General features: G+C 37.0%; 2 protein-coding genes across 3 annotated transcripts in view; both read right to left on the minus strand.

The window, feature by feature from the left end:
- Positions 1-7,004, minus strand: part of ly75 (lymphocyte antigen 75) — a 30,849-nt gene extending 23,845 nt beyond the window's left edge. For both annotated transcript variants that reach the window (XM_030162652.1, XM_030162642.1), the window contains exons 1-6: positions 6,728-7,004; positions 5,269-5,640; positions 3,664-3,837; positions 3,264-3,425; positions 1,701-1,820; positions 515-655 (exon numbers count right to left, since the gene is read on the minus strand). In XM_030162652.1, the coding sequence (XP_030018512.1) occupies positions 515-655; positions 1,701-1,820; positions 3,264-3,425; positions 3,664-3,837; positions 5,269-5,640; positions 6,728-6,827 (1,069 nt within the window). In that variant the 5' untranslated portion in view covers positions 6,828-7,004. The remainder of the gene's footprint in view (positions 1-514; positions 656-1,700; positions 1,821-3,263; positions 3,426-3,663; positions 3,838-5,268; positions 5,641-6,727) is intronic.
- A 1,975-nt stretch (positions 7,005-8,979) lies between these two features.
- pla2r1 (phospholipase A2 receptor 1) overlaps positions 8,980-14,996 on the minus strand; it is a 43,164-nt gene continuing 37,147 nt past the window's right edge. Inside the window, 6 exon segments of the mRNA XM_030162660.1 lie at positions 8,980-9,936; positions 11,321-11,356; positions 13,878-14,054; positions 14,146-14,268; positions 14,544-14,678; positions 14,791-14,971. Coding sequence (XP_030018520.1) covers positions 9,719-9,936; positions 11,321-11,356; positions 13,878-14,054; positions 14,146-14,268; positions 14,544-14,678; positions 14,791-14,971 — 870 coding nt within the window. The 3' untranslated portion in view covers positions 8,980-9,718.

The raw sequence follows: 14,996 nt of genomic DNA on the forward strand, positions 1-14,996 counted from the left end.
CTGGCTACAAGGTCAAGATAAATAGAAGCAGTTTGTTGTGCCCTGAATTATTCATGACAGACTAACATGATGCGTTACATTCTTATTTGTCCAAAAGGTGATGTGGGAGGAATACTGGACACAATCATTCTTTGGTGCAAATTGTCCCCAGATATACACCTCTAACGATTAAACAAAATTTTATAATTTATAGAAAATTATTTTACAGATCTTGTGATTATGACTTGTGGACCCCTTAGTTTCCCTGTTCACCACTTTGAATACCACTAGTGTATAGCATCTGACAAAAACCCTTTTGCGAGGAAGAAAGTAGAAAACCTCTGGAAAAGGAGCAAAGACACATATGTAAAAGGGAGTGTCCTTTGTCCTTTTGAGAGTAGGCCAAACTTTGGTCACACGGGATTAACAATCAGGATTTACAGGCTACTAGCAGCTTTGAGATCCGTTGCATTGTTTCTGGGAGCAGTGTGAGTAAAAAAGTATGCCCAGACAGGAAAGACAAGAGCTAGCTTACCTTCTGATGGAGTGTGAGAGGCATTGACAGTCTTCTTGCAGATGTATGGTAGTCGTTGGTTGCATGACTCTGATTCATAGTTCTGATTCATATTAAGGACTCCACAGTCTGACTCAGTAATCATGGAGGTGGATGGCATATCTGTCAATCACATCACCACATGCAAAAAATAAAAAATTAATCACATTTTGACTGCTGAAGCAGTGCAGATATGTGGCATTCATCAGCAATGATCATTCCAGTTATCAAGAAGCGAAACAACCAGACTTTCCTTTCTGTGGCAGTCCAATGGTGTAGTGCTGCAAGCAATATTGATGTAAATTATAGCAACCACAAAGAGTTCATATCATATCAGCTGCATTTGAATACAGTTTTTATTCAGAAGTTCAGATCTGCACTGTTTCTTTTAAGCTTAAAGTTTTTATCTGTTTTATCTTTTTATCTGTTTTTTTCTCATGCCTATACTTTTCATTGCTTTCCTGCTGTAATGCTTTTAATGTTTCATGTAAAGCACTTTGAATTGTCTTGTACATGAAATGTGCTATATAAATAAACCTGCCTTGCCTTGCCATATCAGGGGAAGGTCAGAGGGCCACACTATCACTAATGTTCACCCTGCAGTATAAGACCACCTACCCTCTGAGACAGCAGCAGAATATTTTACTATAGGCTTAGATACAGGCTTTATAAAGCGTTCCATTCAGTACTGTTAATGGGTTATTCAGCAACACTAACAATTCCAGTGCCACATTGTCTCCAATAACCAGGCACAATGAGCTTCTTCACAACACTGGCCTCATTGTTTTCCTGACTGACACCATGTTTCACTTTATAGAAACAGCAGATCAAAGATGATTCAAAAAGCTCCATTGCACCACTGAGCAGGTGCGCTCAGAAAACAAGAAACAGAGACACATGAACAGGAAGAGTGTAAAACAGCCTGCAAACTGAGTTGCATGAAAATAGTCCTAGTTCATCACAATGTAGGTCAATGATCCAGCATTTAGACATCTGACCTAAATTTTTCAACAACATTAAACCCTTTAAGATCATTATGGGTTTGTCGTGTCTTGCAAAACATGCAGTTAAAAACACCATTAAATATTAACTAACAGCATTAACTAAAAGTTTAAAAAGCAAGACATGAGGAGGACAGACATAAAAAAGCTAAAATAACAAACATCACCTTCTTCCCAACGGAGAAAGAAGAAAGGTGAGCCGTCTGACCACTGCCAGCCCTGAGAAGTGTCTAACTGATGAAGGCCGATCCACATCCTCTCAGGCATTCTGCCAAGCCCATCCAAAACTGCAAAACAGCACATCAAAGAATGTAAAAGAATAATACATAACCCATTGATGACAAACGCACAGATACTACAAAATGGGTGAGGAAGAGAGAGGGGATGACAATGACTGTGTGTGTGTGTGTGTGTGTGTGTGTATTAACGCAGTGAAACTCAGGCCATTTTAAAAAACGCCTGAAATAGTGTCAGTTTTAAATATGACTGTTCTTCTACTTCAGGAAGGACAGTCATACTTATAAAGGGAACTGCAGCTACTGGAGCCACACTTGTCATCCTTGATGTGGTTTTCAACTTCTCTAAAGCATCAAGTGCAAAGAAAGTATCATATTGCTGAAGAAGCAGTGAAAGAGCTGTGTTCTCTAGCTGCTAGTAATGCTGACCTAAGAAAACATGATGATGTCACTGGACATGGGCCAGTGACATCATCATGACATAAGATAGATACTAATCAATCAGATTACTGTCATTATGTTTTAGAATATGGCATTATTTATCACTCAAAAAACTCAGCACATTTCACAGACAATAATTAAACAATAAGCTGAGGAAGAAAAAGCAGCAAAAACACATGGGTTTCCCGCAACATCTACAACTGCAGCATTACTAAATACTGAAGGGGGACTGTTTGATGAATCTCTTCTAATTACCTATACAACTACATGCAGAGGATTTGGAAAGCAAATTGGGAGAAACCTATTCTATGCTAATGAGGTCATTTGTTCACTCATTTAAACAGATGGTTTTCTGTCAGTTGGAAAGTTAAGAAAAAGCTAAATTCACGAACACCCACACAGGAAGGTGAAGACACAAAAGTAACGGTATAAAGAGCTTTTTTTTTTCTTTTTTAGAAATCATATTGTCTTTCAATTAAATGAGACTGACAGATATGTCAATTTGAAGGTCCCTGTAATGAAAATGGGGAATGAAAATACTTCCCTAAAAATCAATGATTAAATATAAAAGCTAAAAAAATATTAAGGATAACAACTACGTCGGCTGCACAATTTGAAATGCTATTCAGACCATAAGAAATAATGAATGGCTTTTATTTTTGCACAATGTTTGGACGAGAATAAAATAACCGCTTCTCTTTCTCTTCTTTTTCTCAAAATAAATTGTTACAAAAGCAGAGAAGGCAGAGGTCATATCCAAATTAAACGTTTTTTCCTGCCATTCACATCCAAAATAAATAGAATTTCTGGAGTTGTACGACACTCTTTCAGCTTAGACAACAGCCCTTTTTTAATTCTTATTTTACTTTTAAAAACACTTGAAAGGCCTAAACAGTGTTTCTATAACTCTGCCAACATGTTTTAAATACAGTTTATATTATTTACAAGCTATTAATTTGTACATTAGTTACATATTGAAGCGTCTTGGAGGTGAAGACCATGAAGTATAAAGGAAGATGACATGAGTGGTTCAAGTAAACTATTCCATCTTACAGGTTTCGGAATGGAGATCCTCTGGCCCTGACACACTGAGCAGATCCGCTCCCTGGCTACGACATGAGTCCAAAGCTTCTTGCCAGGTCACTGCGGCAAAAGGAACAAACTCATAGCAGGTTTTCCCTTCTGGTCCCTCAAACAGAGTCTGGCAACCCTCTTCTGCAAAGTCAAAACAAAAGTGTCAATTTCAATGTGTGTCTGTTTATACATGCAATTTTTTTATTAATATGAGTGTGTTTTTATCAGCCAAAACTACATAAATAAAGAAAAAGCTAAAAAAGAAAAAAAAAAAAAAACAAAAACAACTGGATACAAAAGTAGTTTGTCACAACATTTTCAAAGGGAGTGCTCAATGTTTCCCACACTGGATTTCTTGAAAAGTAAAAATAGTACATGCCATATATTAGACAGTCTCCATTCTTTCTGTCTTTGTCATAGTCAGGGGTGGTTGAACACCAGGACAGACCAGGGTTTTCTACATGTGGGAGGCATCCATGATACCAGGTGTCGTTGTATTTGAAGGGGAAATCACAGGGAGCGCCAGCAGAGTTTCCATTGGTTGTGTGGATGACTACATAGAGACATGAAAGGACAAGTAAGCAGAAAAGACAAACACTTATTAAAAACCTTTGGCATTCATACCACTTCAACAAATGAAAAATATGTCCCATCTGTGATTTGTTAAAAGACACATTTAATGTCTTGCTCCAAATTCTTCTCATTCTCCGTACAAAAACACACAAGAGGCAGATAACGTCAACAATAATAAGATAATGAGAGCAACTTAAAGTAAACACCCGCTGCACAACCTGTTGGGACTGTTTTGGTTCATGAAATTATAAACACATAAGTTAGAAAATAACAGCCCACTTGCATTTGGATTAGTCTTGCCTTTTTGCACCAATACAGATAATGAAAGTACCTGACTATAGTACACATTTAACAGATAAGAACCTCAGTCTAAGCACGCATCAAATCCTTTAACTTGGTAAATACAAGGGTTTATTATTATGTCTATAGGGGGTCCATATGTCCATTATGCATAGTTACATATACAGTATATGTTTTATTATGACGAACCGCTCACACTCTGTGCATGCATCTAAATATATGTGTCTATGGGTTAAATGTATTTTATTGCAGTTTCATTTAAAGTGCTTTTCCAAAACAGTTATTTACATGTAAATTAGATTTTAGACCACAAAAGGTCCTATTGAAATTAAACAATCTAGAATAGAAAAATCAAGAGTGTAAATTCTAACTTTTTCTACCTTCTACCAGCTATTTTTGGTTGAAAAAAACATACAGTTTTAGTACACAAAAGTAGCCTATTTCACTGTCTTTTTGTTTTTTTTAACTGCCCCTGCTGGCAAATTTATGACATAATCTCGGAATTACATCGTCTGCAATCTAATAAGTGGTTTGAAATGTCACACAAAACAAGGTGAAATTCTTTAAACTGACATATTTAGTGTAGAGTGTAGGTGTCTCCTTCAAGTGTGTAGTCATTTATGCTGGACTGTACACCACACGTAATAAAACAGCATGTGAAACCAAGAAAAAGCTACATCAGGAAGTATACCAAGGAATTCCCCAAAAATTCAGAAAAGCGTTATAAAATGCTTGAGACTTAAATGTTTATGGGAGTTATGTTCATAATGAATTTGGTACACCCTGTTGTTTCCAGCCATAACCATTCAGCACTTGATTGGAATGAGGATAAACCACTAGTTAGGTACTGGTTAAAAAAAATGTTAGAAAACCAGTTTGTTCAAATGACATAGTAACCTGCTGAGGAGACACCTAAATGCAGTTTGTAGTTTGGGATGTAAGATAATGTATGTTGGAATGACTTCACATAAAACCAAGGAAGTGGATTCTGTGGCTGATTTAAAATGCATTTAATCTGGTTTTTATTCCTTCACTGTGTGTCTGAAGTACTTTTCAGAGTGCTGATGTCTTTGTATTATCTCTCAGATAACAGAAGAGAAACCACGCTTACCACGGTATGGCCTCTGGCAGATGTTATCCTGGGATCCTCCTCGAACCCAGGCTTCCTCAGAATCTCTCTTGACAGTAACTTTGCCATTGCTGACCACCAGACCCATTTGATAGACCGTGTAAACTGCCTCATTCAAACAACGCCACCACAGCAGCATGTTAGACCCACAGTCAACTAAGGACAATGCCTTAGTGCGCAGGTTCAAAGCCAGGCATTGGGTTGTGGCCACATGAAAGAGCCGGTGACCCGAACCCCACTTCCATAGCTGAGACTTGCTGTTTAAGGTGCAGGTGGAGAGAATCAGGTCAGCTGAATCTCCTGTACCGAGGCACTTCTTTGTGTCAGAGTGCTGGATGGTGAAAGCATCCTCGTCTGTGATGATGGGACAGAAAGAGGAATCACAAGTTTGACAACAAATCGCTAAACTCTGGGCTGGCCAAAATTCAGATGACTTGCTTTTTTGTTGTTGTTTTTTTAAATATAAAAATAGTTTATTTTAGTGGCTCCGTACACATGAAATTCCAGTTATTCTTGAAAACAACAGGCCCCATCTGTTCTTGACTAGTGTCATTTCCATTTTGGAGGGGAATTTAGGGACTTCACAAATATGAGAACAGTTTTCCTTTCCAAATGTAAACCAACATTTGGTGGGTACTTTACCAGAATAGCCCATTTCAATAAACTTGCTTTAAATATACCTTTGTGTACATTACTTCCTGGTTGGTTAGACAGCAGCATGTTGCCTTAAATGTTGAGCAGAGACATTAAGGCAATGCACACGTTTACTTAATATATGATTCCCGTAACAAAAATAAATATCTATACGTCCATATGCAGGTGAGTGGTGTCATTTTTTTCTTGGGTTGGGGGTTTTAAGGTTCTGACTTTGATTTTAGGCAGCAGTTAGAGACAGATAATAAATACATATGTGATTAACTATATATCGAAAGTAAAAGTGGAACGTGTGCAGTTCAATACGCAGATATTCTTAAACTTGGCAATATCACATTAATGCTTTAGGGCCATCCATCCATTTATTCTTTAATTTCACATTTCATGTCATGAGCAGTAAACAGTAGCTATTCTCCATAATTCCAGGTGTAAACATTAACACTTTAGAACTACTGGGGCAAGAAGGAATGAGTGTGCAATTTGTATGACCTGTCATATTTTGATGTGGCATTAAACTCACAACAGGGGCTGTGAATACAGTTCACATTAACAATAAACAAATGGACTACTTTTAAAATGTGTGTTCGTATCTGCCTCGCCTTGTTGTAAATTTAGCGGGTTTATGGCTATTGTCCTCAGATTCATGTTGCGTGTATGTGGACTAACGCTAAGTTATTAAGCAACAGAGCTGAAACTCAAGTCCAAAACGACTTAGTCATTGTCTGAATTAGATTATGTGACAAAATATTTAAAGAGTTTTTTTTTTACAAGAAGCAGTTATACTTACCAAAACTTGTAGCTGCCGTGGAGCAAGTTCCCAAAAATACTGTTGTCTCCCACACAATCAACAAACAAAGGCAAAGTGTCGCTTTGGACATTTTCAGCATGGTCACGACAGAGTCCCCTGTCCGGATTCATGCAGAAAGTGCCTTTCCAGGATATTGAGCTGTAAATATAGGTCGATCGATAGCTGATCTCCAAAGTGAAAGTGATCAGATAGCAAACCTATCCTAGTACACCCAGCTGTCAACTGTGTTATCCAGAGTCCCGCTCCGTCAGCACCGTCAACCAACGCCGCTAGCTAAAGAGAAAGGAAACTACTTCCGGTTTAGCATCCGAAATAAAGCTAAGGAAAACTAATAAACCGAACATGAACGGTTTTTTTATTCACTTAATTACATGATAATCGTATAACTATAATACAGTGCCCCAGCATGACTTTAAGTATATTAGCTGGTCAAAACAATTATCAATATTTCAATGTAGCTAGCTAGCATTAGTTAGCTAGCTTCGGCTAAATCCTGTAACTTAACTGTTGAATTAATGTTATTTTATTTACACTAATGAATTTTACCTGTGTATTTCAGTTGAGATTCTCAGTTATACGTGTCATAATAGTGAAGTTTGTCCCTCTCTTTCATCTAAATCCACACAGTATTAATACAAACAGCTCAACACGGTCTACTCCAATGCCTTTTTCACATGCCCTTTACTTTGAAAGCAGTTTAAAGATACTCCGTCTGTGCTGTGCCTTCCGACGCTTTCCGTGGGACTGTACCCTCTTTCCACATTCTCTGATAGCCATATTTCCTTCACTGCCACTTCACGCCCACTTGGTTATTTCCGCACATCAAAACACACGCAATGCGTAGTAGTAGCAGTGCATTTCATCCGAAAACTGAATAGAAAGTCCGTAACAGAACACGGCATATATATATATACATGTCTTTTTTTTAACCGCAGCAGATGATGTGAATTGTTAATGACTTTACATATTATCATAACAGATGATTATAGATACTGTCAACTGTCTGAAGAACTGTCAATATCTGTAGTTTACTGTCTCATCTTTCCTTTGGTTAGATTCTGTAAAAGCCTATATTTAGATCACAAATGTCTCAAGGTGTGTATTTCTGAAATCAATCTCTGTTTTTCACAAAATATGTGGCCTTCTCAGCCATGGAGAGATTTAAATATAAGAGTAAAACATCATGACTGACTTTTCCTGCTCACAAAAATCAATCCTAGCAATATGATGCAACAACAATTATTAAATTTTACTCCACAAATCATTTTGTTTTCCTGGTATTTTCAGTGATTATTATGATCTTCTCTTTTGAATAACACTGCAAAAATCCAAATCTTACCAAGTGTATTTTTCTCATTTCTAGTCAAAATATCTCATCACACTTAAAATAAGATAATCACCTACAGGGTAACTTTTCAGTGAGATATAACAACTTATTTTCAGATGACAAATCTTGAAAATCTTATTTCAAGAAATCTTACCAAGATCATTTTCACTTGTTCCATTGGCAGATTTTTTTTGCTTGAATTAAACAAACAAACAAAAAAATCTGCCAATGGAACAAGTGAAAATGATCTTGGTAAGATTTCTTGAAATAAAATTTTCAAGATCTGTTGTCTAAAAATAAGCTCTTATATGTCATTGAAAAAATACTCTTTCAGTAATTGTGTTATTTTCAGTGTGATGAGATATTTTGACTGAAAATGAGAAAAATACACTTGGTATGATTTTGATTTTTGCAGTGCAGAGAACATGTCATTCTCAAGCTGTAATGAACCTATCAAATCATCATTAAAATGGAGCAGCAAAATGATTCAGTGGTGAAACAGCATGACATGGTTGCAGGAAAATTATTAGACCACTCTTTTTTTCTTCAATTTCTTGTTCATTTTAATGCCTGGTACAACTAAAAGTACATTTGTTTGGACAAATATAATGATAACAACAAAAATAGCTCATGAGAGTTTATTTTAAGAGCTGATATCTAGACATTTTCCATGTTTTCTTGATAAAAACCAAAATCACTTCAGTTCTTACATCAATATCTATGGCACTGTACTGCCAAAAACAGTGCTTAGGCGTTCCATGTTTTCTTTTTTTGTCTGTTTTAGTCACATGATACACACAGGAGTTAGTACTTGATTGCATAATCATTGTTTTGGATGACATTTGATGGTTTAATAATTTTTCCTGCGACTGTATACACAGAGGAATTCATACAGCAGGCCCTCTACAGCAACTCAGTAATAACAGCGGTTTATTAGGCCTACCTTCAATTTATTAAAACATGAAAAATTGTGCAAAATACATCTTATAATTTGTTTTGCATCAGCAGAAGTAAATGAAAAAGACAAAAATAAAAGCCCCATGTGTAAATTGTGCTTTACATATTTCCATAAAACATGTTTTAAAAAATCTCTGATAACAATGTTCAGTACACAATAACAAAAAAAGTAATACTGACAAAACTGAGACATGCTACAAAAACAATAGAATCCTTAACATTACAATCACCTTTAAAAAGTCAAATATGCTAGCCTCTCATTAATGGAAGACAAAACCTTTAACCTTCAATGTAATACTGTTTTCCAGGTTCGATTGTCTACATCCAAACACTGTAGAAGTATACCAGGTTGAGTTAAGTACCTTAAGTTTAAAGCATTCGAGCATCCCTTCTTTAATACTGTTTTTACAAGAAATTTAATATATTGACCATTTCTTTAATCTTCGTAATATTAAAATGAGTCAGCACATTAATGTGAACATCTGAATGAACGGCAGGAAGCAACAGAAATCCTTCAAACATATTATTAAAAAAACATTTGCTGTCATTCTCACCACTGTCCTGAGGAGTCAGCATCACAGCTTTACAGTGTCTTGGGCATTCATACCTGATGGTGAAATAGTGAGAAACAGAAAAAGAAGAGGAGAACAATAAGGCAGTCCTAAAAAAAGCAGAGTCATTGTTTGCTATTCTCCTGAGTGAGCTTCTAAGTCTGTGATCAGCACGTTTCCATCCGACTCTGTCGCCTGTGAACTGGTTTGTCTGTAGTAAGCGCTGCCAATTGCAGGGATTCCCCGAAAACGTGCAGCGTTCCTCCGGTATGCAAACCACATCGCTCCTGCCAGCAGGGCAAAGATCACTACAGCCACCAGCACTGCAGCGGGGATGATACCATGATGCAAACCTAAAACACACAACACAACTTTTTGTAGTAATACAGTTGTGCTCATAAGGTTACATACCCTGACAGAATGTGCATGGGACGGTCTTGGATGTTCCAACAGGACAATGACCCAAAACACAAGGCCAAGTCGACCTGTCGTTGGCTACAACAGAAAAAAGTGAAGGTGAAGGAGTGGCCATCTCAGTCTCCTGACCTCAATATCCAGCCACTTTGGGGGTGGTCTCTGAGGTTTAATACTAATTCTAAAGCCATGACACATCACTGTAAATTCTATTTCCGTGTGGGTTGGCCTGCCCTGTCCACTAGGAGGCTGGGACACTGGTACACCTTTATTTGCAAGGCCATACTTGGACTATTACCTTCCTATATCTGTAGGTTAATAAAAAGAAGTGTTGATTCTAATTGTGTGCAATCAAATGAGCATTTGTTCTTCTTTGTGCCATTCGCCCGTACAGAGCTGGGGAAAAGAGCATTTGTCTACTCTGCTCCTTGTACATGGAATATTTGCTAAAAGACTGGAAACTGACTGAATTGATCTCTTTGAATACTGTTAAATCCAAACTCAGAGTGCTAGAGTCTAACTCAATGACTTGCACTTGTTTTTTTTTTTTTTTACAATTATTGTATGTTGTAACTGTGTGTTGTATTTCATGCTGCCTCTTGGCCAGGACTCCCTTGGAAAAGAGGTTCTTAATCTCAATGGGATTTTTTTCCCTGATTAAATAAAGGTTAAATTATAAAAAAAGAATAAAAAAGATGCAGTTCATGCAAAAAAACCCAAAATCTTAAAGGAACTAAAGGTGTTTTGCCAAGAAGAATGGGCAGCTTTACCATCTGAGAAACTAAAGTGCCTCATCCACAACTACCACAAAAGACTTCAAGCTGTCATTGACGTTAAAGGGGCTGACACAGAGGATTAAGAACTAGGGTATGTAAACTTATGATGAGGGTCATTTGGATCGTTTCTGCTATCAGTATGATTTAAAAAAAGCAAACACATTTGTTTGATAATTAACGGCTTCACTAGACCATCAGCCACGAGTGAAAGAAAAGTTTTTGTATTATCATTCATATTCTGTGAAAAATGGTCAAAGAATCATAAATTCCACTAGAGTATGTAAAATTATGAGCACAACTGTATTTTGGTTAGTATGATATGTGGTATGACTGCACTCTTAAAATCATGTGTAAACACATAAATATGGTATACTTGTTGCATGCATCATATTACATAACAGTTTCAATGACATATAGCACACTTGCTCAGATTCTAGCTGTGCACACTGTCAAAATATGTATAGTGCTCATGCCTTGGTACATATAGGACACCTTAATTGATCTATAAGCTTTCCAGGCATTGCAATGTTCAGTAAGTGCACTTTACCATTTAACGGCTCCACTTCCACTTCAGTAATTACATCTGAAAAAGAACACAATGCAGTAATGTTCAATTTAACTTATCACATATCATCTTGGGTATTCACAGCGCGTTATAGGAACCAAGAAAAAAAAAAGAAACTCACTGTATTTCATGGAAATTCATTAGTGAGGATGCTCTTCCAAAAACAATGCACCTACAGTAACTACATTGACTTTACTGGCATTTAGAGCAATCCTGTCCACCTTAAATAGATCAATCTGTTCAACTGTCTATGTTAATGTATCAACTGTAGGTCAGACTTTTCTATTCTATGCTGTGTTGAATTACTTTCCAGGGTGTGGGAAGGGATGTAAACTTTGTTGAGGCAATGACCAGTAATGCTGTAAATTAAATAATTTCTGTCTTGAAAGAATACACAAACAATGTTTGAATACAAATATGGCAGTGTTGCTGAGAAACCTTCCATGCCTGCTTTAGAGTGACAACCCGTTTGGGATTTTAGATATTTCAATCCTAACACAAATGCAGTGAAAAATACAGGGAAAGACGTGGATGTCTGATGCATGTGACCTGATACAACCGGAGTAACTTTATCATGTGTAATGAATGTCAGTATAATTAAACAGCAACATCTATATCATCATACTGGAAGGTCTCAGAGTGTCTGTGTGTCTGTGTGTGTGTGTGTGTGTGTGTGTGTGTGTGTGTGTGTGTGCGCGCGTATCCGCACAGTTCTGAGAAATGTAGACGTTTTTAACTGGCCAATTTGGTACCTACAGTTGAGGAATAGTCCCATCTCCACATTAACTCACATGTTTTAATTGTAATTGTGTGTTTTTAACCTGTCTCTTCCATTTTTGTAAAGCACTGTGAATTGCCCTGTGTATGAATTGTGCTATACAAATAAATTTGCCTTGCCTAAATCTCTCAGAAAGTTGATAGGACCAATATTTTGGGAGATATTAGTCATTTTGAAATGCAATACCCTTACGTAGCTCGGTTGATGGTAAGCGCAGTACCACACTGCATGGCAGGAAATGAAGTTAAAAACAGGAACAACGCATTTACTAACTTCAGTCCCTAAATATCAGTATTAATATGACTCATGGTTCCCCACGGGTCAGTGCACTAGAAGGGTCTATAATTACCTAGAGAGCCGAATTTTGAAGACTTTTTTTTTTTCTTTCCCCTGAGGATCTATTATTTATAAGTGTAAAACCAACACGGGCCAATTCATAAAGCACACCTTATCTACTATAAATCACGAATCAATCACTATATTATAGTGTTATCTTGTATAGGTAAATCAGGTAACGCTGAAGAGGTATGTTAACTGAAATATATTTTTGTTTTATGCATGTGTTATAGAAAACACATACTCGTGTAAATACTTTACAGCTGAGACAAAATAAATGCATTTAGGCCAGATCTCAATTTTTTCTCAGTTATTAAAATGAGCATTTAAGTTATGTCAATAGTACTTTGTTTATTGAAATGTGGCTGCCGAAAATAAGTTTCCCATGATCCATCTTTGTGTCCTGACCCAGTATTTGGGACCAGACGCTACAGAGCATACAGAGCCTTTATTTGTTTTACTAGATCATTATACCTGCTTCTTATGTCACTATTGACTGGTAATAGATCCAGTTACAGCTACAAAATAACATGAGCAGCGGATGTTTGGTCAGTGCCATAGATATTTACCATACGGTTTATATCAGAATAGTACATTGTTCAACAATTAGAAATTTCAATGCATGTGAATGAGAGTTTTAAACTATGACCACTTGAAGCTAAGACCTGTTTTCAACTGTACCTTAGCATTAACCCTTTCATGCATAATGGTCACTACAGTGGACGGCTATTCTACAGCTGTTCTCAAGTATATTCATGGGTTTCAATTCATACTATTACTGTAACTGTACTGTTTTTGATAAACCTGATCTGCACCAAGATGTTTGAGTGTAAATCAGTTGCTAATTGGTATCACTGTAATTAGCAGTTTTCTTAAACAATTTTTTTTTTTTTTTTTTGTCGCATATAACCCCTTGAAGTGAGTAATAATTAGTATTAGAGTATGTTAAAATGTGAGAAAGCATCAGATTAGCTGCATTAAAAATGTTTTTATTTCATAATTTTTACAGCTTATCATTTTCTGATGATGGTTTTAAATACATTTTTCTTTGCTTTAAATATTAAACAAATGGTATCCAGCTGAGTGGACATTTTTGGAACTCCATAAAAAAACGATTCATTAAAGAAAAATAAGGTTTTCATAATTTGTACATGAAAGGGTTAAAGAGATAATACCTCTAAATCTGGATTGCCGTTTTTGCTTTTTCTGATCTTATTTACACTCTACATTTCTTTTCCACACAAGATTGATTCCAGATATTCCCTTAGTTTAATTTCTCTTTGTTGATGTGATACTTTGGCCCTTTAGTAAGGAGGAAACATGATATTTTTGGAACACATGAAGGTCAAATACAGGATTGCATTATGCTGAAAGGGATTATTTAAAACAAGAGTTTCTAGATATAGTTTCCCTCATTCAACTTACTTGAGACAGTTTTGCAGATAAAGCCTAACCGCTCAGTGCACCTTGACAGGAACCAGACTCCGTCAACCACCCTGGTAGACACACAGGTATCTGCAGTCAGCATCCTGGTGTCAGGGGCTTTGTTGGGCCAGTTGGTGTAGTCCATTGGTGAACCATCCACCCAGCTCATAGAATCAGCTAAAAACACAAAGGATGCTGTGTTATGACATGAAATTACAGGGAAGAGGTATCGTCAGCCGAGTGATACGGGAATGTGATGGATTCTTACTGTCAATGTTGTAGTACATTCCTAACCACACAGTCTGATGAAGGAATCCTAAAGACCAGAGCTGCTCCAGAACAAAACGGTTCTCTGTCTCATTTTCAATGGTTACAACATCGGAGGTGTTCACTGAAAAAGTGACAAATGCATAATAAAGTCAAATCAGCTATTTAGGGTTAATGGACTCAACAAGGATTTTTTTTTGCTTTTTCAATTTTGCTATTTGACCTGTAGGGGGAGTATTAATACAGCGCTGAATCTAAGGATGGCGCAGACTACTCTAATTTCATTTTTATTTCCAATTATTCTGCCACTCTTACAGAAACTGCACAGAAATGACATAGATCCTGATTACAGATGTAAACAATAACCATAATCACAGTTTATGAATGCCTATTGCCTACCTTTGTGTCTGCAGTGCTCTCGTGCTTCCTCCAGTGTAAGCCTCTGCACCACCGGCTCAAAGTTATAACAGCCATTTCCAAATTTCACCCACGTTGAGGGACACACCACCTCGTTTGTGCTAAATGCTTTATTCACTGTGAGAAAGAGCAGACATTGGTGCATTTTCACACACTGTGAATAAAGGAATCATGTTACAGTGCAATGTCAAATGTTCAGATTTTCATGTTTCACTGAAATAGCACTGACTTGGTGGGGGAACATGACACAGGGCTCCAGGTAGTGTGGATTCACAGTCAGCTCTCCGCCAGCCTCCGCTCACATCCATGTAAACACAATCACCTGTCACAAAGTCGTCATCATTATCGGCTCCGTCCCAGTGTGTGTAGACTGTGTCACTGCCGTCCGACCACTGATAGTTGATACCGCTCTGTAGGAAACCACAGTCATCACTG

This window comes from Sphaeramia orbicularis, chromosome 3 (assembly GCF_902148855.1).
Source record: "Sphaeramia orbicularis chromosome 3, fSphaOr1.1, whole genome shotgun sequence".
In the NCBI taxonomy this organism is placed as follows: Eukaryota; Metazoa; Chordata; class Actinopteri; order Kurtiformes; family Apogonidae; genus Sphaeramia; species Sphaeramia orbicularis.